The 25419-nt window shown below is 47.0% G+C and overlaps 1 protein-coding gene across 4 annotated transcripts in view; it reads right to left on the reverse strand.

The window, feature by feature from the left end:
- Nucleotides 1–24698, reverse strand: part of mtfmt (mitochondrial methionyl-tRNA formyltransferase) — a 52290-nt gene extending 27592 nt beyond the window's left edge. For all 4 annotated transcript variants that reach the window (XM_067971194.1, XM_067971195.1, XM_067971196.1 and 1 more), the window contains exons 1-4: nt 24368–24698; nt 15582–15797; nt 14377–14499; nt 13091–13193 (exon numbers count right to left, since the gene is read on the reverse strand). In XM_067971194.1, coding sequence (XP_067827295.1) covers nt 13091–13193; nt 14377–14499; nt 15582–15797; nt 24368–24585 — 660 coding nt within the window. In that variant the 5' untranslated portion in view covers nt 24586–24698. The remainder of the gene's footprint in view (nt 1–13090; nt 13194–14376; nt 14500–15581; nt 15798–24367) is intronic.
- Nucleotides 24699–25419: the final 721 nt, after the last annotated feature.

Raw genomic sequence — 25419 nt, forward strand, 5'->3', positions numbered from 1 at the left:
TTCGGCCCATCGAGTCCACGCCGGCTCTATGCAAGAGCAATCCAGCTCGTTCCACTCCCCTGCCCTATCCCCATAGCCCTGCAAATCTTTTCCCTTCAAATACTTATCCAGTTCCCTTTTGAAGGCCACAATTAGATCTGCCTTCGCCACCCCCTCGGGCAGTGCATTCCAGATCCTAACCACTCACTTCCTAAAGTGCAGTGCCCAGAACTGGACACAATACTCCAGATGTGGTCGAACCAGTGTTTTATAAAGGTTCACCATGACTTCCTTGCTTTTATACTCTAAGTCTCTATTTATAAAGCCCAGGATCCTGTACACTTTAACTGCTTTCTCAACCTGCCCTGCCACTTTCAACGATTTGTGTACATATACCCCCAGATCTCTGTTCCTGTACCCCTTTTAAAATTGTGCCCTCTAGTTTATATTGCCTCTCCTTGTTCTTCCTACCAAAATGTATCACTTCGCAAATTTTCTGCGTTAAATTTCATCTGCCACATGTCCACCCATTTCACCAGCCTGTCTATATCCTCTTAACATCTATCACTATCCTCCTCACTGTTCACTACACTTCCAAGTTTTGTGTCATCTGCAAATTTGGATATTGTGCCCTGTACGCCCACGTCCAAGTCATTAATATATATCAAGCAAAGCAGTGGTCCCAGCAATGACCCCTGGGAAGACGATTGTACACCTTCCTCCAGTCCGAAAAACATCCGTTCACTACTACACTCTGTTTCCTGTCACTTAGCCAATTTTGTATCCATGCTGCTACTGCCCCCTTTATTCCATGGGCTTCAATCTTGATAACAAGCCTATTATGCGGCGCTTTATCAAACGCCTTTTGAAAGTCCATATACATAAACTACATTGCCCTCCTCTACCCTCTCTGTTACCTCATCAAAAAACTCTATCAAGTTAAACACTATTTGCCTTTAACAAATCTGTGCTGGCTTTCCCTAATCAATCCTTCTCCAAGTGACTGCTAATTCTGTCTCGGATTATCGTTTGTAAAAGTTTCCCCACATCAGAGGTTAAACTAACTGGCCTGTAGTTGCTGGGTTTATCCTTACATCCTTTTTTGAACAAGGGTGTAACATTTGCAATTCTCCAGTCCTCTGGCACCACCCCCGTATCTAAGGATGTTTGGAAGATTAGGGACAGTACCTCCGCAATTTCCACCCCTACTTCCCTTAGCAACCTAGGATGCTTGATTATAAAATTAATATTATTTTACTGTGAGAAAGAGGCCATTTGGCCCAACATATCTGTGCTAACGCTGAAAGAGCTTTCCACTTTGTCCCTTTTCACTCTCTTTTCCCTATCCCCTTTAAATTTTTCTTTTTCAAATATTTATCCACTTCCTTTTTAGAAGCTATCATGGATTCAGGTCAGATCTCCATATCCCAACAACCCTCAGCATTAAAAATGTCTTCCAACTTCTGCCTTTGTTCTTTTGGTGATTATCTTAAATTTATTCCCTCTAATTACTCACTCACCGAACAGTTCTTCCCAATTTACTTTCTCGAAACATTCCCATCTACCTCATCAAAACACTCATTTTGAACACCTCAATCAGATCTCCTCTTAACTTTCTTTGTTCTCATTTCTCAAGGGTACGGTAGCATAATGGTTATGTTACTGGACTAGTAATCCAGAGGCCTGGACTAAAATCGGGAGTCATGAGTTCAAATTGAGTTTAAATTCGCCACGGCAGCTGGCGAATTTAAATTCAATTAATTAAATAAAAATCTGAAATTAAAATACTAGTATCAGTAATGGTGGCCATGAAACTACCAGATCATCATAAAAACCCATCTGGTTCACTAATGTCCTTTAGGGAAGGAAACCTGCCGTCCTTACCCGGTGTGGCCTGTATGTGACTCCAGACCCACAGCAATGTGGTTGATTCTTAATTGCCCTCTGAAATGGCCTAGCAAGCACTACGTAAAGTCACAAGAATAAAACCGGATGGACCACTAGGTACCGGACACGACAACGGCAAACCAAGCCCAGTCGACCCTGGGGACTTGTGCCAAAATTGGGAGAGCTGTCCCACAGACTAGTCAAGCAACAACCTGACAAAGCTTTCAGCCAACGTCCCAGACTCTTCCATCACCGTCCCTGGCTATGTCCTGTCCCACCAGAGGTGGCGGTACAGTGATATACAGTCAGGAGGGAGTGGCCCTGGGAGTCCTCAACATTGACTCCGGACCCCATGAAATCTCATGGCATCAGGTCAAACATGGGCAAGGAAACCTCCTGCTGATTACCACCTACCGTCCTCCCTCAGCTGATGAATCAGTCCTCCTCCATGTTGAACACCACTTGGAGGAAGCACTGAGGGTAGCAAGGGCACAAAATGTACTCTGGGTGGGGGACTTCAATGTCCATCACCAAGAGTGGCTCGGTAGCACCACTACTGACCGAGCTGGCCGAGTCCTGAAGGACATAGCTGCTAGACTGGGCCTGCGGCAGGTGGTGAGCGAACCAACACGAGGGGAAAACTTACTTGACCTCGTCCTCACCAGGAGTGACCACTGCACAGTCCTCGTGGAGTCCCGTCTTGGCACTGAGGACACCATCCAACGTGTTGTAGTGGCACTACCACCGTGCTAAATGCGATAGATTCAGAACAGATCTAGCAGCTCAAAACTGGGCATCCATGAGGCACTGTTGGCCATCAGCAGCAGCAGAATTGTATTCCAGCACAATCTGTAACCTCATGGCCTGGCATATTCCTCACTCTACCATTACCAACAAGCCAGGGGATCAACCCTGGTTCAATGAGGAGTGTAGAAGAACATGCCAGGAGCAGCACCAGGCAAACCTAAAAATAAGGTGCCAACCTGGTGAAGCTACAACTCAGGACTACATGCATGCTAAACAGCAGAAGCAGCATGCTATAGACAGAGCTAAGCGATTCCACAACCAACGGATCAGATCAAAGCTCTGCAGTCCTGCCACATCCAGTCGTGAATGGTGGTGGACAATTAAACAACTAATGGGAGGAGGAGGCTCTGCAAACATCCCCACCCTCAATGATGGCGGAGTCCAGCACGTGAGTGCAAAAGACAAGGCTGAAGCGTTTGCAACCATCTTCAGCCAGAAGTGCCGAGTGGATGATCCATCTCGGCCTCCTCCCGATATCCCACCATCGCAGAAGCCAGTCTTCAGCCAATTCGATTCACTCCACGTGATAGCAAGAAACGGCTGAGTGCACTGGATACAGCAAAGGCAATGGGCACCAACAACATCCCAGCTGTAGTGCTGAAGACTTGTACTCCAGAACGAGCTGCGCCTCTAGCCAAGCTGTTCCAGTACAGCTACAACACTGGCATCTACCCGACAATGTGGAAAATTGCCCAGGTATGTCCTGTCCACAAAAAGCAGGACAAATCCAATCCGGCCAATTACCGCCCCATCAGTCTACTCTCAATCATCAGCAAGGTGATGGAAGGTGTCGTCGACAGTGCTATCAAGCGGCATTCACTCACCAATAACCTGCTCACCGATGCTCAGTTTGGGTTCCGCCAGGACCACTTGGTTCCAGACCTCATTACAGCCTTGGTCCAAACATGGACAAAAGAGCTGAATTCCAGAGGTGAGGAGAGAGTGACTGCCCTTGACATCAAGGCAGCATTTGACCGAGTGTGGCACCAAGGAGCCCTAGTAAGAATTAAGTAAATGGGAATCGGGGGATAACTCTCCAGTGGCTGGAGTCATACACCTAGTACAAAGGAAGATGGTAGTGGTTGTTGGAGGCCAATCATCTCAGCCCCAGGACATTGCTGCAGGAGTTCCTCAGGGCAGTGTCCTAAGCCCAACCATCTTCAGCTGCTTCATCAATGACCTTCCCTCCATCATAAGGTCAGAAATGGGGATGTTCGCTGATGATTGCACAGTGTTCAGATCCATTCGCAACCCCTCAAATAATGAAGCAGTCCGAGCCCGCATGCAGCAAGACCTGGACAACATCCAGGCTTGGGCTCATAAGTGGCAAGTAACATTCGCGCCAGATAAGTGCCAGGCAATGACCATCTCCAACAAGAGAGTCTAACCACCTCCCCTTGTCATTCAACGGCATTACCATCGCAGAATCCCCCACTATCAACATCCTGGGGGTCACCATTGACCAGAAACTAAACTGGACCAGCCACATAAATACTGTGGCTACAAGAGCAGGTCAGAAACTGGGTATTCTATGGCGAGTGACTCACCTCCCAACTCCCCAAAGCCTTTCCACCATCTACAAGGCACAAGTCAGGAGTGTGATGGAATACTCTCCACTTGCCCGGATGAGCGCAGCTCCAACATCAATCAAGAAGCTCGACATCATCCGGGACAAAGCAGCCCGCTTGATTGGCACCCCATCCACCACCCTAAACATTCACTCCCTTCACCACCAGCGCACCGTGGCTGCAGTGTACACCATCCATAGGATGCACTGCAGCAACTCGCCAAGGCTTCTTCGACAGCACCTCCCAAACCCACGACCTCCACCACCTAGAAGGACAAGGGCAGCAGGCACATTGGAACACTACCTGCACATTCCCCTCCAATCACACACCACCCCAACTTGGAAATATATCGCCGTTCCTTCATTGTCGCTGGGTCATAATCCTGGAACTCCCTTCCTACCAGCACTGTGGGAGAACCTTCACCACACGGACTGCAGTGGTTCAAGGCGGCGACTCACCTCCTTCTCAAGGGCAATTAGGGATGGGCAATAAATGCTGGCTTTGCCAGTGACGCCCACATCCCATGAACAAATAAAAAAAATTCCAGATCCTAACCACTCACTGTGTAAAAAAGTTTTTCCTCATGTCACCTTTGGTTCTTTTGCCAATCACCTTAAATCTATACCCTCTGGTTCTTGGCCCTTCCGCCAATGGGAACAGTTTCTCTCTATCTACTCTGTCTAGACCCTTTATGATTTTGAATACCTCTATCAAATCTCCTCTCAACCTTCTCTGTTCCAAGGAGAACAATTCCAGCTTCTGCAGTCTATCCACGTAATTTAAGTCCCTCATCCCTGGAATCATTCTAGTAAATCTCCTCTGCACCCTCTCTAAGGCCTTGACATCCTTCCTAAAGTGCGGTGCCCAGAACTGAACACAATACTCCAGTTGTGGCCGAAGTAGTGTTTTATAAAGGTTCATCATCATTTCCTTGCTTTTGTACTCTACGCCTCTATTTATAAAGCCCAGGACCACGTATGCTTTTTTAACCGCTTTCTCAACCTGCCCTGTCACCTTCAACGAGTTGTGCACATATACCCCCAGATCCCTCTGTTCCTCCACCCCTTTTAGAATTGTGCCCTCTAGTTTATATTGCCTCCCCACATTTTTCCTACTAAAATGCATCACCTCGCATTTTTCTGCATTAAATTTTATCTGCCACGTGCCCACCCATTTCACCAACCTGTCGACATCCTCTTGAAGTCTATCACTATCCTCCTCACTGTTCACTACCATTCCAAGCTTTGTGTCATCTGCAGATTTTGAAATTGTGCCCTGTACTCCCAAGTCATTAATATATATCAAGAAAAGCAGTGGTCCCAGAACCAACCCCTGGGGAACACCACTGCACACCTCCCTCCACTCCAAAAAAAATAACCGTTCACCACTACTCTGTTACCTGTCATTTAGCCAATTCTCTTATTTATTGTGTATTCCCTTGCCTTGTTTGCCCTCCCCAAATGCATCACCTCACACTTCTCCAGACTGAATTCCATTTGCCACTTTTCTGCCCACCTGACCAGTCCATTGATATCTTCCTGCAGTCTGCAGCTTTCCTCCTCACTATCAACCACATGGCCAATTTTTGTATAATCTGCAAACTTCTTAAATATAGGGGGCATGATTAAGTCCAAATCATTAATATATATCACAAAAAGCAAGAGACATAAGAAATAGGAGCAGGAGTAGGCCAATCGGCCCCTCGAGCCTGCTCCGCCATTCAATAAGATCATGGCTGATCTGGTCCTAACCTCAAATCTAAAATCATGTCCAATTTCCTGCCCGCTCCCCGTAACCCCTAATTCCCTTTACTTCTAGGAAACTGTCTATTTCTGTTTTAAATTTATTTAATGATGTAGCTTCCACAGCTTCCTGGGGCAGCAAATTCCACAGACCTACCACCCTCTGAGTGAAGAAGTTTCTCCTCATCTCGGTTTTGAAAGAGCAGCTCCTTATCCTAAGATTATGCCCCCTAGTTCTAGTTTCACCCATCCTTGGGAACATCCTTACCGCATCCACCCGATCAAGCCCCTTCACAATCTTATATGTTTCAATAAGATCGCCTCTCATTCTTCTGAACTCCAATGAGTAGAGTCCCAATCTACTCAACCTCTCCTCATATGTCCACCCCTTCATCCCCGGGATTAACCGAGTGAACCTTCTTTGTACTGCCTCGAGAGCAAGTATGTCTTTTCTTAAGTATGGACACCAAAACTGTACGCAGCACTCCAGGTGCGGTCTCACTAATACCTTATATAACTGCAGCAATACCTCCCTGTTTTTATATTCTATCCCCCTAGCAATAAAAGCCAACATTCCGTTGGCCTTCTTGATCACCTGCATACTAACCTTTTGATTTTCTTGCACTAGGACCCCCAGATCCCTTTGTACTGCAGTACTTTCCAGTTTCTCGCCATTGAGATAATAACTTGCTCTCCGATTTTTCCTGCCAAAGTGCATAACCTCACATTTTCCAACATTGTATTGCATCTGCCAAATCTCCGCCCACTCACCCAGCCTGTCTATATCCCCTTGTAGGTTTTTTATGTCCTCCTCACTCTCTACTTTCCCTCCCATCTTTGTATCATCTGCAAACTTTGATATGTTACACTCGGTCCCCTCCTCCAAATCGTTAATATAGATTGTAAAGAGTTGGGGACCCAGCACCGACTCCTGCGGAACACCACTGACCTAGTCCTGTGCCCTGCGGAACCCCACTGGAAACAGCCTTCCAGTCACAAAAATACCCGTCGACCATTACCCTTTGCTTCCTGCCACTGAGCCAATTTTGGATCCAACTCGCCACCCTCCCTTGGATCCCATGGGCCTTTACTTTTTTGACCAGTCTGCCATGTGCGACCTTGTCAAAAGCCTTGCTAAAATCCACGTACACTACATCAAATGCACTACCCTCATCAACCCTCTTTGTTACCTCCTCAAAAAGTTCAATCAAGTTAGTCAGACACGACCTTCCCTTAACAAATCCATGCTGACTGTCCTTGATTACTCCGTGCCTTTCTAAGTGACGGTTTATCCTGGTCCTCAGAATTGATTCCAATAATTCGCTCACCACCAAGTTTAGACTGACTGGCCTGTAATTACTCGGTCTATCCTTCGCTCCCTTTTTAAGCAATGGTACAACGTTAGCAGTCCTCCAATCCTCCGGCACCATATCTGCATCCAGTGAGGATTGGAAAATGATGGTCAGAGCTTCTGCTATTTCCTCCCTTGCTTCTTTTAACAGCCTGGGATACATTTCATCCAGCCCTTATGATTTATCTACTTTCAAAGATGCCAATCCCCTTAATACTTCCTCTCTCACTAAGTTTATCCCATCCAATATTTCACACTCCTCCTACTTATCTACAATGTCTGCATCGTCCTTCATTAAGAATCATACCAACATCTTCCACCTCCACAGAGACCAAAAAGGTAACCTAATAGGCCCTACTCTTTCCTTAGTTATCCTCTTGCTCTTAATGTATTTATAAAACATCTTTGGGTTTTCCTTGCCAATATTTTTTCATGCCCTCTCTTTGCTTTCCTAATTTCCTTTTTAATTTCACCCCTGCACTTTTTATACTCCTCTAGTATTGAGTTCTTTGTGTCTGACATAAGCTTTCCTTTTCTGCCTTATCTTACCCTGTATGCTCCTTGACATCCAGGGGGCTCTAGATTTGGCAGTCCCACCCTTTCTCTTTGTGGGAAGATGTTTACTCTGAACCCCTTGAATCTTCCCTTGAAAACCTCCCACTGCTCTGACACTGATTTACCTTCAAGTAGCTGTTTCCAGTCCACTTTTGCTAAATCACTTCTTTGCTTAGTAAAATTATCCTTTCCCCAATTGAGAACTTTAACTCCTGTTCTATCTTTGTCCTTTTCCATAACTATACTAAAACTAACTGAATTATGGGGGGTGAGTTTAAACCCCAAGAACAGGTGGGTTGGGGGCAGGTGGGAGTTTTATTTCAGTTGTTTTTTGGGGGTCGCAACCGCAAAATTTTTGGACTTGGCGTTCCCAGTGGGAAGCCTGTACTTTAATGCGCTGACATTAAACCCGGAAATAAGGCCTGGTTGCGATCGCGATCCAAAGAACAAGTATTTTCAACTCCCACCCACCACCAACCCACCTGTTTTTGGGGTTTAAAATCACCCCTATGATCACTATCACCAAAATGCTCTCCCACTGATATTCCTTCCCACCTACCCAGCCTCATTTCCTAAAACTGAATCCAGAACTGCCCCCTCTCTTGTTGGGCTTGCTATGTACTGGCTAAAAAAGTTCTCCTGAATGCAATTTAAGAGTTCTGTGCCCCCTATACCCTTTACAATGTTTGTGTCCCAGTTAATATTGGGGTAGTTAAAATCTCCTATTACTGCCCTACTGTTTTTGCACTTCTCAGAAATGTGCCTACATATTTGCTCTTCTATGTCCCTCTGATTGTTTGGGGGTCCATAGTACACGCCCAATGGTGTGATTGCTCTTTTCATTCCTTAGCTCAACCCATATAGCCTCATTTGATGATCCTTCTAACATATCATCCCTCCTCACAGCTGTAATTGTTTCTTTAACCAAAATTTCCACCCCCCCTCCTTTTTTATCCCCTTTTCTATCTCGTCTGAAAACCTTGTAACCAGGAACGTTGAGCTGCCATTCCTGCCGCTCTTCAAGCCATGTTTCTGCAATAGCTAAGATATCGTACTGCCATGTGTCTATCTGTGCCCTCAGCTCATCTGCCTTATTCACTATACTCCTTGCAATGAGGTATATACCATTAAGCACTGCCAAACTCCTTCGCTGTTTATTTTCTAACCTTTGTTTCCTCTGCCTTCCTAAGTCACTTACTGATTTTCTGCCTTCTATCTCCAGTTCTGATTCTATCCCATCTGAATCTACACTCAGGTTCCCATCCCCCTGCCAAGCTAGTTTAAACCCTCCTTCCCTTATTCTATCAAAATGTAGCTTCTCACATTTATCTGCATTAAATTTCATCTATCTGCTCAACCTACTAATCTGTCCATATCCTCCTAAAGTCACTTAAGTCTTCTTCACATAACCTCACTCCCCTATTTTTGTGCCATCTGTAGATTATGATATTGTGCCCAAGTCCAGAACAAACATATAAGAGCAATAATCCCAACACTGATTAAATTTGTTTGACTCGACTTGCCTTTTCCAAATCCATTCTGGCCACCATTAATTAACCCATGTCCTTCCAGGTGAGTAATAATTATAATCGCATATTACAGCCTCTAGTAGGTAACCCTAACCCACTCCCCATGTTAAGCTGAAAATAAATACATCTGTGGAGAGAAACAGAGTTAAAGTTTCAGGTCGATGACCTTTCATCAGAATTGAAAGCAGTTTGAGACTTAACAGTTTATAAGCAAGTACAGAGCCAGGGAAAACGGGGGAAGGAAAGAACAAGAGGGTAGCTAAAGTAAACATTGGTCCCTTAGAGGATGAGACTGGGGAAATAATAATGGAAAATAAGGAAATGGCAGAGGAATTGAACAGATATTTTGTATCTGTCTTCACAGTAGAAGACACTAATAATATATCAATAATAGTAGAAAATCAAGGGGCAAAGGGGAGGGAGGAACTAAAAGCAATCACTATCACTGGAGAAAAAGTACTAGGTAAACTCATGGGTCTAAAGGCTGACAAGTCCCCTGGACCTGATGGCTTGCATCCGAGGGTCTTAAAGGAAGTGGCTACAGAGATAGTGGATGCATTGGTTGTAATCTTCCAGAATTCACTAGATTCTGGAAAGATCCCAGTGGATTGGAAAACCGCAAACATAACACCCCTATTCAAGAAGGGAGTGAGACAGAAAGCAGGTAACTATAGACCAGTTAGCCTAACATCTGTCATTGGGAAAATGCTAGAATCCATTATTAAGGAAGTAGTAGCAGGACATTTGGAGACTCATAATACAATCGAGAGTCAACATGGTTTTATGAAGGGAAAATCATGTCTGACAAATTTATTAGAGTTCTTTGAGGAAGTAACGGGCAGGGTGGATAAAGGGGAACCAATGGATGCAGTATATTTGGATTTCCAAAAGGCATTCGACAAGGTGCCACATAAAAGATTATTGCACAAGATAAGAGCTCATGGTGTTGGGGGTAATATATTGGCATGGATAGAGGATTGGCTAACTAACAGAAAACAAAGAGTCGGGATAAAAGGGTAATTTTCAAAATGTCAATCTGTAACTAGTGGGGTGCCGCAGGGCTCAGTGCTGGGGCCTCAACTATTTACAATATATATCAATGACTTGGATGAAGGAACAGAGTGACTTCTGGCCAAATTTGCTGATGATACAAAGATGGGTGGAAAAGCAGTTGCAATGAGGACACAAAGTGTCTGCAAAGGGATATTGACAGGTTAAGCAAATGGGCAAAAATTTGGCAGATGGAATGTGGGAAAATGTGAAGTCATCCACTTTAGGAGGAAAAATAAAAAAGCAAAATATTATTTGAATGGAGAAATACTACAAAATGCTGCGGTACAGGGGGATCTGGGTGTCCTCGTACATGAAACACAAAAAGTCAACATACAGGTGCAGCAGATAATCTGGAAGGCAAACAGAATATTGGCCTTTATTTCTAGGGGGATGGAGTATAAAAGCAGGGAAGTCATGCTCCAACTGTATAGGGTTCTGGTGAGATCACACCTGGAGTACTGCGTACAGTTCTGGTGCCCTTATTTAAAGAAGGACATACTTGCATTGGAGGCAATTCAGAGAAGGTTCACTAGGTTGATTCCGGATATGGAAGGGTTGTCCTACGAGGAAAGATTGAACAGGTTGGGTCTATACTCATTGGAGTTTAGAAGAACTGGATCCCGGCCCGAACGTTGCCCCCCCAGAACCAGATCCCGGCCCGCACGTTGCCCCCCCAGAACCAGATCCCGGCCCGCACGTTGCCCCCCCAGAACCAGATCCCGGCCCGCACGTTGCCCCCCCCAGAAACTAGATCCCAGCCCGCACGTTGCCCCCCACCCCGAAACTAGATCCCGGCCCGCACGCTGCACCCCCAGAAACCAGATCCCGGCCCTCACGTTGACATCCCCGGAACCAGATCCCGGCCCCCACGACGACACCCTCGAAACCAGATCCCGGCCCGCACGTTGACACCCCCAGAAACTAGATCCCAGCCCGCACGTTGCCCCCCCCCGAAACTAGATCCCAGCCCACACGCTGCACCCCCAGAAACTAGATCCCGGCCCACACGCTGACCCCCCAGAAACTAGATCCAGCGTAGTCTCTTCCATGGTTGGTCGGAAAATTACCTAGAAATCATCCTCATCAATGTTGTGTCAAGATTTCTATAAATCTCATACAAACAGCATTTAAACTATCCATTCGATGGTTCAATCTGATCAGTCAATAAAAATGATTTCTACAAAACTGATTCACTTCTAAATTCCTAATGCTGACTCTAGGAGACGTTTGGAAATGTACAGACTATTGTACTTTAAGACTGGACCACTGGGGATTACTAATTGGGGACAGCCTTCTAAAATGTCTCTGCCCTGCCCCCTTCATACTCACCTAAAACATGAGGAGCTCTCGGATTTCTTGGTCACCAAGGTAGGCACCATAATGCTGCAGCCTCCACCCTGGAGGACCCTTTTACCCTAGCCCTGAACCACCATTTCTCTGTGTTCTCTCCCATCTTCCCCATTCCCGCTTCAAGCTCCACGAGACCCCATCTCCCACTCCTTTTACCCCTTTCCCAGTAAACTCCTGACACCCAACTTTCCTTCTTCGCCCCCATGCTAGCTGATATTGTAAATGGTTCCCTTCCCTCAGGCAGTGTCTGTCTCCTTTTCAGAACTCAAAAAACCCACCCTTGACCCCTCTCCCCATCTCTGTCCTCCCTTTCTTTGAATGTGTCACATCCCAGATCCATGCCCATCACTCTTGCAACTTCCTGTTTGAATTTGTCCAATCAGGTTGTTGCCCCACCCACAGCACCAAAATGGCCCTGACTAAGATCAAGGAATGCCATTGTCTGTGAGGCCCTCACTTCCTATCTATCCGACTGTAGCCAGAGTATCTCTAGCAATTGCTACACTTCTCACCCCATCACCTACAGAGTCCCCCAAGGATCTGTCCTTGGTCCTTTCCTCTTCAGGAATTCAATGGGAAGTGGTTTGGTCCACTGGGATTCTAGATTTGGATCCAGGTCTGCATTTATCAGGAGTTTCACATTGGTTATAAGTAGTTGGGATTAAAACTGGTCTTTTGCAGTTTTTGCTTTGTTTTAATTAAAGTAATTGGCCCCAAGTATAATCTTTTGCATTTCCTTTACTGACTGAAACCTACTAGAACAACCAGCTGAAAGTGAAACAAACCTTAATGTCCATTACAGTGAATCAGGTGGAAGGAAAGGATTTGGAAAGGGCAATATGGTGCCTGTCAGAGGGGAAGAAGTTGTGGCATTTTCAGCTCACTGACCACATAAGGACATGGCAATCCCATAATCACGTTAATATCCAACACAAAAGACACGAACCTAGAAATTGGTGATATTAGTGGACGGATGATGAGGCCTTTATACAAAACCCTTTGATCTATTGTAGTGGGGGCACTGGCCCATTTACCATGTACAGGTTTACACTTGTGTTAAAGTAATAGGCAGTGAAATGTTATTTGATGCAATGAGCATTTGTTCACTAAAATCCAAACAGGAACTTTGATGCTTTGTACTGTTACTGAAGTCTTAACACCTGTTGTTCAGGTATTTTCATTTCTGTTAGTTGTTGGAATTTAGAAACACTACGGATAGTTTTCCCGGATTGTGCTGCATTCACAGCGTACGGAGTACAACTATTTTACCATTTCAGCACCTGTTTCAGCCAACATTGCTCCCAGTTCATCAGATGTACACCTTGGTGGAACAGCATACTCCTGCTGCATTACAATGGGGCCAACATCAAACCTATGGGTACAAAACATCAAACAAACAGTGACGTGTTTAACTTCTAACGAACATGACCTCATTCACATTAGCCCCTCAGTTGAATATCATGCTACTCATTTGTGTTAGCCCCTGGTTAACCAGCTACAATGTGTGTCTTCAACCAAGTTCAGGAGGCCATCCATGGAAAAGAAAGTTATTTGGGAAAATAGAGACACAATTAAATACTCTACAAAATCCAATAGTTCTGGTGCTGCTGGGATCTTGAAATGTTTTCTGCTGAAAGTAACTGCTCACAGCTGAAGATAGAGGTGAGGCTGAATATTCTAGAGTTTTACCAGTACCTTTGGGGCAGGAGACTTTTCCTCAGGATTAAAGTAATTGGATAGCCTCCATGAGGGAACAAATGACATGATCACTGAGGAACAAGCTCAATGGACTGAAGAACCGTTTCTCATTCAATGCTTTGTGTGCATTGAAATCTCAAATGTGTTAATAGATTTGTATGATAATTCTTTTGTCTGTTATTTTAACTAAGACATTGACCAGTTTGACATTAAATCTGTACATTACTAATAGGTCACAGCGTGACTTCAAGGTAATGGTTATTTAGAGAATGGTATTGTACTTGTGAAAGAATGGGAGTTAAGGGGGCAGAACATTTCCTGCAGCAGCCCAGAGGGGAGTGGCACTGAAGCAGAAGGGATCATTATTGAAGAATTGAAAACTGAGTTTTTAGACAGCTGGGAACGTCAGAGGTTGTTGCACTGAGGGAGCAGGACCATGCCAGGCAATCCTGCACTGAGGGAGCAGGACCATGCCAGGCAATCCTGCACTGAGGGAGCAGGACCATGCCAGGCAATCCTGCACTGAGGGAGCAGGACCATGCCAGGCAATCCTGCACTGAGGGAGCAGGACCATGCCAGGCAATCCTGCACTGAGGGAGCAGGACCATGCCAGGCAATCCTGCACTGAGGGAGCAGGGACTATGCTATAGAGTGATGGGTGTGGGAAATATTTATGCATTACACAGTGGTTAGGGTAGATCCAAGTGTGTTTCAGCAAAGGATGTGCAGTGATGTATATCTTGAGCATATTACAGTGAGTGTCTATGTAATAGTCAATGCAGAAATATCAAAGAGAATCTCCACACTCACAGTATAAAAAACATTCATTACACGAGTCTCTGAACGGGTCAGGATACCTTTTTGGTCTGATCTGCATGATTGTCACCCCAGTCACCTGATCACCACAAAGCACCGTGTGAAAAATTGGAGCAGGACCTCGCCACCTCGGGAGAAGACTGGGATGTAGGTTTAATATTCCACTAGGAACAAGGATAAAGATAGATTAAAAAAAGACACTGGAAACAGGCTTGTGCACATCCTCGATAAATCTATATTAAAGGCGCTGTGAAATAACAGATACAGCGGGCCGGGGACATGGGAGGAGGGAGAAAGGATCACAGCAAGTCAAGGGGTAATGATGGAATAAAGCTAGTTCTGTTCTCATTTCATGGTATTCAGATTGTTTTCCAACTGAGGCTCTGGAGATTGCTGCGAAACAAAACTGATGGCATTGGGCAGCTCAATATCATCACTACGGCTGGGGGGGAGGCACGAGATGCACGAGCTGGACCCAGGAAGGGGGGCGGGGGGGCACAAAGGTGGGTTTTCTTGCATATGAAATTGGTAAACTGGAAGGGAGTGACTATTTTACATTCGGTGAAGGGAGAATTCCCCCAGGAGGATGTGTAGATTATTCCTGGCCCAGTAACACCATTTCAGATGGGAACAATTCATATCTTAGCACAGCTAGCTCCAATTCAGCTATGAGCTCTTGAATTACAGCCACATGCCAAAACTGACCAAATGCAGCTTACAGTCGAGTGTGTTGTAAACACAGGAACAGCAAGATTCTCCAAAATGGCATCTCCATCAATTAAACTTTTAAAACCTGTCCAATATCATTACTGTAACATAGATTTTTTTTTTAAATGGGAGAATACAGTGGTCACTGAAGAGGTTTCCATGGTTACTTTCACCTCAAGACTGGTCCCAAAGTGAAGGCAAAACACATTTTCCTACTGCCTGCCATTCTGTTCAGGAGGTAGGGTATGACCGTATTATTGTGCTCTCCCAACCCTCCTTTGCCAGTGGGAGTAGACTGAGGAAATGAAGGGGTGTCTTCACATTTTTATTAAATAGAAAAATCAGTGAGGGAAAGTACAGGAGAGGAAAAATGACAAATTGTTTGCTAAAATCAATGGTGTCCAATCCAGTTATTTCAAACCCCTCTTTATACTCATGCACCATTAATAAGTCTCCAATCCCACACAATAGAACTCGACTTGCCTACATTGGGATGTGAGAAGCCCCTTGTGTAACCGAACAGGAGAGAGTTACTCACTATGGAAACTGCTGAATGAGGGCGTCGCTGAGCAGACACCCGAATGACACGACTATTCCAACATCAAAGTGATCACACAGTGCGAGGCTTGGCCAATCGTGAACCGGAATTCGACTCATCCTGGCATATTTTCTCACAGGGAGCTCGCTAGATTGAGTGGGTGACAAGGTGACAACTTCCAGCTGTTCTATAAGCATCTTTCCAGTCTCCAAGGATCTACAGAGGAAGGAATCAATGAGTGGCAGTATTTATTATACCAAGCCCAGAAACCAGCAATATTAGGAGTAAAAGGGGAATATACAGCAGCACAGACTACCTTTGCCAATTTGATTTGCCCAGTCAATATGAAAATTAAAGTCCCCACGATTACTGCATCACCTTTGTTACAAGCGCCTATTATTTCATGATTATTTTACAGAATCAAGAGGTGATTTGACAGACTGGACACAACTACTTGAGGAGAAATCAGTAGCAAGCCAGTGGGAGGCACTAAAAAGTGAAATTCTATGGGTAGAATGCAGACACGTCCCCTCAAAGAAAAAGGGTGGCACTGCCAAATTTAGAGCCCCCTGGTTGTCTGAAATATACGGGGCAAGATAAAGCAGAAAAAGAAAGCTTATGAATGTCACAGAAAACTAAATACTGCAGAAAGCCTAGAGGTTTAGAAAGTACAGGGATGATGTAAAAAAGGAAATAAGGAAAGCAAAGAGAGGGCATGAAAAAAATATTAGCTTGTATGATTAAACAAAACCCAAAAATGTTTTATCAGTACATCAAGAACAAGAGGATAGCTAAGGAAAAGGTGGGACCTATCAGGGATGATAAGGGTAACTTGTATGTAGAAGCAGAGAATGTGGGTAGGGTTTTAAATGAATATTTTGTCTCCGTATTCACAAGGGAAAGGGATGTAGTAGTTAAAGAGGAGAGGTATGAAACACTGGATAAGGTAAACATAACGAGAGGAAGTACTAGAGGGACTGGAATCCTTGTAAGTTGATAAGTCACCAGGGCTGGATGGATTGTTTCCTAGGCTATTGAAGGAAGCCAGGGAGGAAATAGCGGATGCTCTGAGGATCATTTTCCAATCCTCACTAGATACAGGGGAGGTACCGGAGGACTGGAAGACTGCAAACGTAGTACCATTGTTTAAAAAGAGTACAAGGGAAAGGCCGAACAATTATAGGCCGATCAGTCTTACCTCGGTGGTGGGCAAACTATTAGAATCAATACTGAGAGATAGGATAAACTGTCACTTGGAAAGGCATGGTTTAATCAGGGATAGTCAGCATGGATTTGTTCAGGGAAGGTCATGCCTTACAAATCTGATTGAATTCTTTGAGGAAGTGACAAGGAGGATTGATGAGGGTGGTGCAGTGGATGTTGTCTACATGGATTTTAGTAAGGCATTTGACAAGGTCCCACATGGCAGACTGGTCAGAAAAGTAAAAGCCCATGGGATACGGGGAAATGTGGCAAATTGGATCCAAAATTGGCTAAGTAACAGGAAACAAAGGGTAAAAGTCGATGGATGTCTTTGCGAATGGAAATCCATTTCCAGTGGCGTGCCACATGGCTCAGTGTTGGGTCCCTTGGCGTTTGTGGAATATATTAATGATTTGGACTTGAATGTAGGGGCATGATTGGCAAATTTGCAGATGACACAAAAATTGGCCGTGCAGTTGATAGTGAAGAGGATAGCTGTGGACTCCAAGAAGATATCAATGGGTTGGTGGAGTGGGCAGAAAAATGGCAGAGTTCAACCCGGAGAATTGTGAGGTAATGCACTCAGGGAGGGCAAACAGTAAAAGGGAATACGCAGTGAACGGGAATAAGACCATAAGAGATAGGAGGAGTAGGCCATTCGGCCCCTCAAGCCTGCTCCTCCAATGAGATCATGGCCGATCTGATTTTTACCTCAACTCCACTTTCCCACCTTTTCCCCACATCCTTTGACTCCCTTGCTGATCAAAAATTTGTCGAACTCAGCCTTGAATTTATTCAATGACTCAGCCTGCACAGCTTTTTGGGGTAAAGAATTCCAAAGATTCACGACCCTCTGGTAGAAGAAATTCCTCCTCGTTGCCGTCTTAACGGGCGACCCCTTATTCTGAGACTCTGCCCCCTAGTTTTAGATTCCCCCATGAGGGGTAACATCCTCTCAGCATCTACCCTATCGAGTCCCCTCAGAATCTTGTATGTTTCAATAAGATCTCCTCTCATTCTTCTAAACTCCAATGAGTATAGACCCAACCTGTTCAATCTTTCCTCATAAGACAACCCTTCCATATATATGGAGAGGGGTAGAGGAAGTGAGAGACCTTGGAGTGCATGTGCACAGGTCCCTGAAGGTGGCAGTAAAGGTAGATAAGGTTGTGAAGAAGGCATACGGAATGGTCTCAGTGATTAGCCGAGGTATAGAATACAAAAGTAGGGAGGTAATGATGGAACTGTATTAAAACGCTAGTGAGGCCACAGCTGGAGTATTGTGCGCAGTTCTGGTCACCACATTACAGGAGGGACATAATTGCTCTGGAGAGAGTGCAGAGAAGATTTACAAGAATGTTGCCAGGGCTTGAAAATTGCAGCTACAAGGAGAGATTGGAGAGGCTGGGGTTGTTTTCCTTGAAGCAGAGGAGGCTGAGGAGAGACTTGATTGAGGTGTACAAAATTATGAGGGGCCCAGATGGAACACCTGTTTCCCCTAGCGGAGAGTTCAAGAACTAGAGGACGTATATTTAAGCTGATTGGCAGAAGGATTAGAGGGGACATAGGAACAGTAGGCCATTCAGCCCCTCGTGCCTGCTCCGCCATTTGATAAGATCATGGCTGATCTGTGATCTAACTCCAAATACCTGCCTTTGGCCCATATCCCTTAATACCTTTGGTTGCCAAAAAGCTATCTATCTCACATTTAAATTTAGCAATTGAGCTAGTATCAATTGCCGTTTGCGGAAGAGAGTTCCAAACTTCTACCACCCTTTGTGTGTAGAAATGTTTTCTAATCTCACTCCTGAAAGGTCTGGCTCTAATTTTTAAGACTGTGCCCCCTACTCCTAGAATCCCCAACCAGCGGAAATAGTTTCTCTCTATCCACCCTATCCGTTCCCCTTAATATCTGATAAACTTCGATCAGATCACCCCTTAACCTTCTAACCTCTAGAGAATACAACCTCAATTTGTGTAATCTCTCCTCGTAACTTAACCCTTGAAGTCCGGGTATCATTCTAGTAAACCTACGCTGCACTCCCTCCAAGGCCAATATGTCCATCCGAAGGTGCGGTGCCCAGAACTGCTCACAGTACTCCAGGTGCGGTCTAACCAGGGTTTTGTATAGCTGCAGCATAACTTCTGCCCCCGTGTACTCTCCTCCTCCAGCTATAAAGGCCAGCATTCCATTAGCCTTATTGATTATTTTCTGCACCTGGTCATGACACTTCAATGATCTATGTACCTGAACCCCTAAGTCCCTTTGGACATCCACCGTTTTTAACTTTTTACCATTTCGAAAGTACCCTGTTCTATCCTTTTTTGATCCAAAGTGGATGACCTCACATTTGTCTACATTGAATTCCATTTGCCACAGTTTTACCCATTCACCTAATCGATCAATATCGCTTTGTAATTTTATGTTTTCATCTACACTGCTTACAATGCCACCAATCTTTGTGTCATCGGCAAACTTAGATATGAGACTTTCTATGCCTTCATCTAAGTCGTTAATAAATATTGTGAATAATTGAGGCCCCAAGACAGATCCCTGCGGGACTCCACTAGTCACATCCTGCCAATGTGAATACTTACCCATTATCCCTACTCTCTGTCGCCTTTCACTCAGCCAATTTCCTAACCAAGTCCGTACTTTTCCCTCAATTCCATGGGCTTCTGACTTAGCTAACAGTCTCTTATGTGGGACCTTATCAAATGCCTTCTGGAAGTCCATATAAATAACATCCATTGACATTCCCCTGTCCACTACTTTAGTCATCTCTTCAAAAAATTCAATCAGGTTTGTCAGGCACGACCTACCTTTCACAAATCTATGCTGGCTCTCCCTGATAACTGAAAATTCTCGAGGTGTTCAGTCACCCTATCCTTAATTATAGACTCCAGCAATTTCCCCACAACAGATGTTAGGCTAACTGGTCTATAATTCCCGTTTCCCTCTCTCTCCTTTCTTAAAAAGCGGAGTGACATGACATGAGGAAAACCTTTTTACCCAGAGGGTGGTGGGTGTATGGAATTCGCTGCCCGAATTGGTGGTAGAGGCAGGGACCCTCAACTCTTATAAAAAGTACCTGGACCTGCACCTAAATTGCTGTAAGCTGCAGGGCTACGGATCGGGTGCTGGAAGGTGGGATTAGAATGGGCACCTGGTTGTTCTTCGAGCCGGCACGGACACGATGGGCCGAATGGCCCCCTTCTGTGCTGTATCTGTTCTATGGTGCTATGGTTTCTAAATAAAAACTCTACGGGAAAAAAGTGATCCATCCGTGGCTAACTAAACAAGTTGAGGATAATCTTAGATTAAGAGAGATCTATAATGTTGCCAAGAATAGTAAGCCTGAGGATTGGGAGAGGTTTAGAAACCAAAGGATGACCAAAAAATTGATAAAAAGGGAGAAAATGGAATAGGAAAGTAAACTAGCAAGAAATGTGAAAACAGATTGTAACAGCTTCTACAAGTATGTAAAAAGGAAGAGAGTAGCAAAAGTAAATGTCGGTCCCTTAGAGACTTGAGACAGGAGAAATTATAATGAGGAATCAGGAAATGGCAGATGTGTTAAACAAATATTTTGTATCTATCTTCAGAGTAGAAGACACAAAAAGCATACCAGAAATAGCAGGAAACCAAGGGGCCAATGAGAGTGAGGAACTTAAAATAATTAATATCAGTAGAGAAAAAGTACTCGAGAAAGTAATGGGACTAAAAGCCGATAAATCCCTTGAACCTAATGGCCTCCATCCTAGGGTTCTAAAAGAGGTGGATGCACAGATAGTGGATGCATTGGTTGTGATCTTCCAAAATTCTCTAGATTCTAGAATGGTCCCAGCGGATTGGAAGGTGACAAATGTAACCCCGCTATTGAAGAAGGGAGGGAGAGAGAAAACAGGGAACTACAGGCCAGTTAGCCTGACATCAGTCATCGGGAAAATGCTGGAATCCATTATTAAGGAAGTGGTAACAGGGCATTTAGAAAATCATAATATGATTAGGCAGAGTCAACATGGTTTTATGAATGGGAAATCATGTTTGACAAATTTATTAGAATTTTTTGAGCATGGCAGGGTAGATAAAGGGGAACCAGTGGATGTAGTGTATTTGAATTTTCAAAAGGCATTCAATAAGGTGCCATATAAAAGGTTATTATGCAAGATAAGGGCTCATGGGCTTGGGAGTAACATTAGCATGGATAGACGTTTGGTTAATGGACAGAAAACAGACAGTAGGGATAAACAGGTAATTTTCAGGTTGGCAGGCGTGTGAGGTGCTGCAAGGATCTGTGTTTGGGCCTCAGCTTTTTACAATCTATATTAATGACTTAGATGAAGGGACTGAGTGTAATGTATCCAAGTTTGCTGATGATACAGAGTTAGGTGGGAAAGTAAGATATCAGGAGGACACAAAGAGTCTGCAAAGGGATATAGACAGGTTAAGTGAGTGGGTAAGGTGGCGGCAGATGGAGAATAATGTGGGGAAATGTGAGGTTATTCACTTTGGTAGGAAGAATAGAAAAACAGAATATTTTTTAAATGTTGAGAAACTAGTAAATGTTGGTGTTCAAAGAGACTCGAGTGTCCTTGTACAAAAAAACACAAAGTTAGCCTGCAAGTACAGCAAGCAATTAGGAAAGCAAATGGCCTTTATTGCAAGAGGTTTGGAGTACAAGAGTAAGGAAGCCTTACTACAATTGTACAGGGCTTTGGTAGGACCTCACCTGGATTGCTGCATGAGGAGTACTACTTGGAAGGACATACTTGCCTTAGAGGCAGTGCAACGAAGGTTCACTAGATTAATTCCTGGGATGAGAGGGTTGTCCTGTGAGGAGAGATTGAGTAGAATGGGCCTATACCCTCTGGAGTTTAGAAGAATGAGAGGTGATCTCATTGAAAAATATAAGATTCTGAGGGGGCTTGACATGGTAGATGCTGAAAGATGCTACCCTGGCTGGAGAATCTAGAACTAGGGGGCATGGTCGCAAGATAACGGGTCGGCCATTTAAGACAGAGATGAGGAGGAACTTCTTCACTCAGAGGGTTGTGAATCTTTGGAATTCTCTACCCCAGAGGGCTGTGGATGCTCAGTCGTTGAGTATATTCAAGGCTGAGATAGATAGATAGATTTTTTGACTCTAGGGAAATCAAGGGATATGGGAATCGGGCGGGAAAGTGGAGTTGAAGTTGAAAATCAGTTGTGATCTGATTGAATGGCGGAGCGGGCTCGAGGGGCCATGGGGCCTACTCCTATTTCATATGTTCATGCTAGGCAACATTCGAATAAATAAGGGAATAAAGGTCCAGGCTGCAGGCTACAGCCCGCGCCAGGCCTGACACTCCGGGGACAGAAGGGCGATCAGGGAGCGGATGTGGCACCACACTCCTGGGACACCCAACAAATGAATGTACAGAAACAGTTTTAAGAATGGTGGGTTAACAGGGCAGTGAGAGGCGCAGAGGGACAAGTAAAATCTAATGTTCATTAAGCCTCAGGCAGAGTCACAGGTTTCCCCCCGTTATTTCCAAACAAAACAGGGCCATTTGGGTTGGGTGGGCAGTGGATTGAGCAATGGCCCCTCTCTGACCTCCACCACCCCCTTCTCCCTCCGGCCCCTCTTTTCTTTCTCTCTCTCTCTCTCTCCTCCTCCTCCTCCTCCTCTCTCCCCTCCTCCCCTCCTCTCCCTCCCTCCCTCCTTCTCCCCTCACTTCTCTCCCCTCCCTCCCCCCCTCTCCCCTCACTTCTCTCCCCCCCTCTCCCCTCACTTCTCTCCCCTCCCTCCCCCCCTCTCCCCTCACTTCTCTCCCCTCCCTCCCCCCCTCCCCCCTCACTTCTCTCCCCTCCCTCCCCCCTCACTTCTCTCCCCTCCCTCCCCCCCTCTCCCCTCACTTCTCTCCCCTCCCTCCCCCCCTCTCCCCTCACTTCTCTCCCCTCCCTCCCCTCACTTCTCTCCCCTCCCTCCCCCCCTCTCCCCTCACTTCTCTCCCCTCCCTCCCCCCCTCTCCCCTCACTTCTCTCCCCTCCCTCCCCCCCTCTCCCCTCACTTCTCTCCCCTCCCTCCCCCCCTCTCCCCTCACTTCTCTCCCCTCCCTCCCCCCCTCTCCCCTCACTTCTCTCCCCTCCCTCCCCCCCTCTCCCCTCACTTCTCTCCCCTCCCTCCCCCCCTCTCCCCTCACTTCTCTCCCCTCACCTCCCTCCCCCCCTCGCTTCTCTCTCCCTCTCCCCCTCACTCCTCTCCCCCCCCTCTCCTCCTCCTCCTCTCCTCCTCCTCCTCCTCCTCTCTCCCCCCCCTCGCTTCTCTCCTCTCCCCCCTCCCCTCTCTTCCCCCCCCTCGCTTCTCTCCTCTCCCCCCTCCCCTCTCTTCCCCCCCCCTCGCTTCTCTCCTCTCCCCCCTCCCCTCTCTTCCCCCCCCTCGCTTCTCTCCTCTCCCCCCTCCCCTCTCTTCCCCCCCCTCGCTTCTCTCCTCTCCCTCCCTCCCTCCTTCTCCCCTCACTTCTCTCCCCTCCCTCCCCCCCTCCTTCTCCCCTCACTTCTCTCCCCTCCCTCCCCCCCTCTCCCCTCCCTCCCCCCCCCTCTCCCCTCCCTCCCCCCCCCCCTCTCCCCTCCCTCCCCCCCCCTCTCCCCTCACTTCTCTCCCCTCCCTCCCCCCCTCTCCCCTCACTTCTCTCCCCTCCCTCCCCCCCTCTCCCCTCCCTCCCCCCCTCTCCCCTCACTTCTCTCCCCTCCCTCCCCCCCTCTCCCCTCCCTCCCCCCCTCTCCCCTCACTTCTCTCCCCTCCCTCCCCCCCTCTCCCCTCACTTCTCTCCCCTCCCTCCCCCCCTCTCCCCTCACTTCTCTCCCCTCCCTCCCCCCCTCTCCCCTCACTTCTCTCCCCTCCCTCCCCCCCTCTCCCCTCACTTCTCTCCCCTCACCTCCCTCCCCCCTCGCTTCTCTCTCCCTCTCCCCCTCACTCCTCTCCCCCCCCTCTCCTCCTCCTCCTCTCCTCCTCCTCCTCCTCTCTCCCCCCCCTCGCTTCTCTCCTCTCCCCCCTCCCCTCTCTTCCCCCCCCTCGCTTCTCTCCTCTCCCCCCTCCCCTCTCTTCCCCCCCCCTCGCTTCTCTCCTCTCCCCCCTCCCCTCTCTTCCCCCCCCTCGCTTCTCTCCTCTCCCCCCTCCCCTCTCTTCCCCCCCCTCGCTTCTCTCCTCTCCCTCCCTCCCTCCTTCTCCCCTCACTTCTCTCCCCTCCCTCCCCCCCCCTCCCCTCCCTCCCCCCCCCTCCCCTCCCTCCCCCCCTCTCCCCTCCCTCCCCCCCCCTCTCCCCTCACTTCTCTCCCCTCCCTCCCCCCCTCTCCCCTCACTTCTCTCCCCTCCCTCCCCCCCTCTCCCCTCCCTTCCCTCCCCCCCTCTCCCCTCACTTCTCTCCCCTCCCTCCCCCCCTCTCCCCTCACTCCTCTCCCCCCCCTCACTCCTCTCCCCTCTCCTCTCTCCCTCTCCTCTCCCCTCCCTCTTCCCCCTCTCTGCTTCTCTCCCCTCTCCCCCTACCTCTCCTCCCCCCCGCCCCGGGTCCCAGCTCCAGTCTTTCACCCCTCTCGCTACCTGGCCAGGTGCAATTTCTGCAGAGACCGAAGGGCAAACGTGTCGGTTCCAAAGAACAGGATCCTCCAAGGGGGCGCGACCCGGACTGGCCGCGGGCCGGACCTTCCCTCCGGGGGATCCGCCGAGCTTCCCGCGCTGAACAAGCGACTCGCCGCCGGTGCAATACGGGGAAAGGTCCGGGCTACGGTCCGCGCCAGGCCCGACACTGGGTTCCACATCTCCGGGGTCGGAAGAGCGATCAGGGAGCGGCCATGGCGCCGGCCTCAGACACCCGACCGACGACAGCTCGTTAACCGCTGGGCGCCTCCATCTTTGGAGCAGGAACTTTCTACTTCCGGTCTTACTGCCAATATTGTCCCCCCCGTCCTCCGCCCAAAGCAAACGGTTCCGCTAAATATCCAAATGTAGAGAATCGAACAATTTTATTTGAAAAATTGTTGGACTATAACCCGGTGGTGTAAGATTCTCCACATTTGTCAACCCCAGTCCATCACCAGCATCTCCACATCGGTATTTACGGTTGAGAAAGGCATGGATGTTAGGGAACTTGGGGAAATAAATAGTGATGTCTTGAGGAGTGTACATATTACAGAGAGGGAGGTGCTGGAAGTATTAACGCGCATCAAGGTAGATAAATCTCCGGGACCTGATGAAATGTATCCCAGGACGTTATGGGAGGTTAGGGAGGAAATTGCGGGTCCCCTAGCAGAGATATTTGAATCAAAGACAGCTACATTAGAACATAAGAACATAAGAAATAGGAGCAGGAGTAGGCCAATCGGCCCCTCGAGCCTGCTCCTAACCTCAAATCTAAATTCATGTCCAATTTCCTGCCCACTCCCCGTAACCCCTAATTCCCTTTACTTCTAGGAAACTGTCTATTTCTGTTTTAAATTTATTCAATGATGTAGCTTCCACAGCTTCCTGGGGCAGCAAATTCCACAGACCTACCACCCTCTGAGTGAAGAAGTTTCTCCTCATCTCAGTTTTGAAAGAGCAGCTCCTTATTCTAAGATTATGCCCCCTCGTTCTAGTTTCACCCATCCTTGGGA

The sequence above is a fragment of the Heptranchias perlo genome, chromosome 34 (assembly GCF_035084215.1).
Source record: "Heptranchias perlo isolate sHepPer1 chromosome 34, sHepPer1.hap1, whole genome shotgun sequence".
Lineage (NCBI taxonomy): Eukaryota > Metazoa > Chordata > Chondrichthyes > Hexanchiformes > Hexanchidae > Heptranchias > Heptranchias perlo.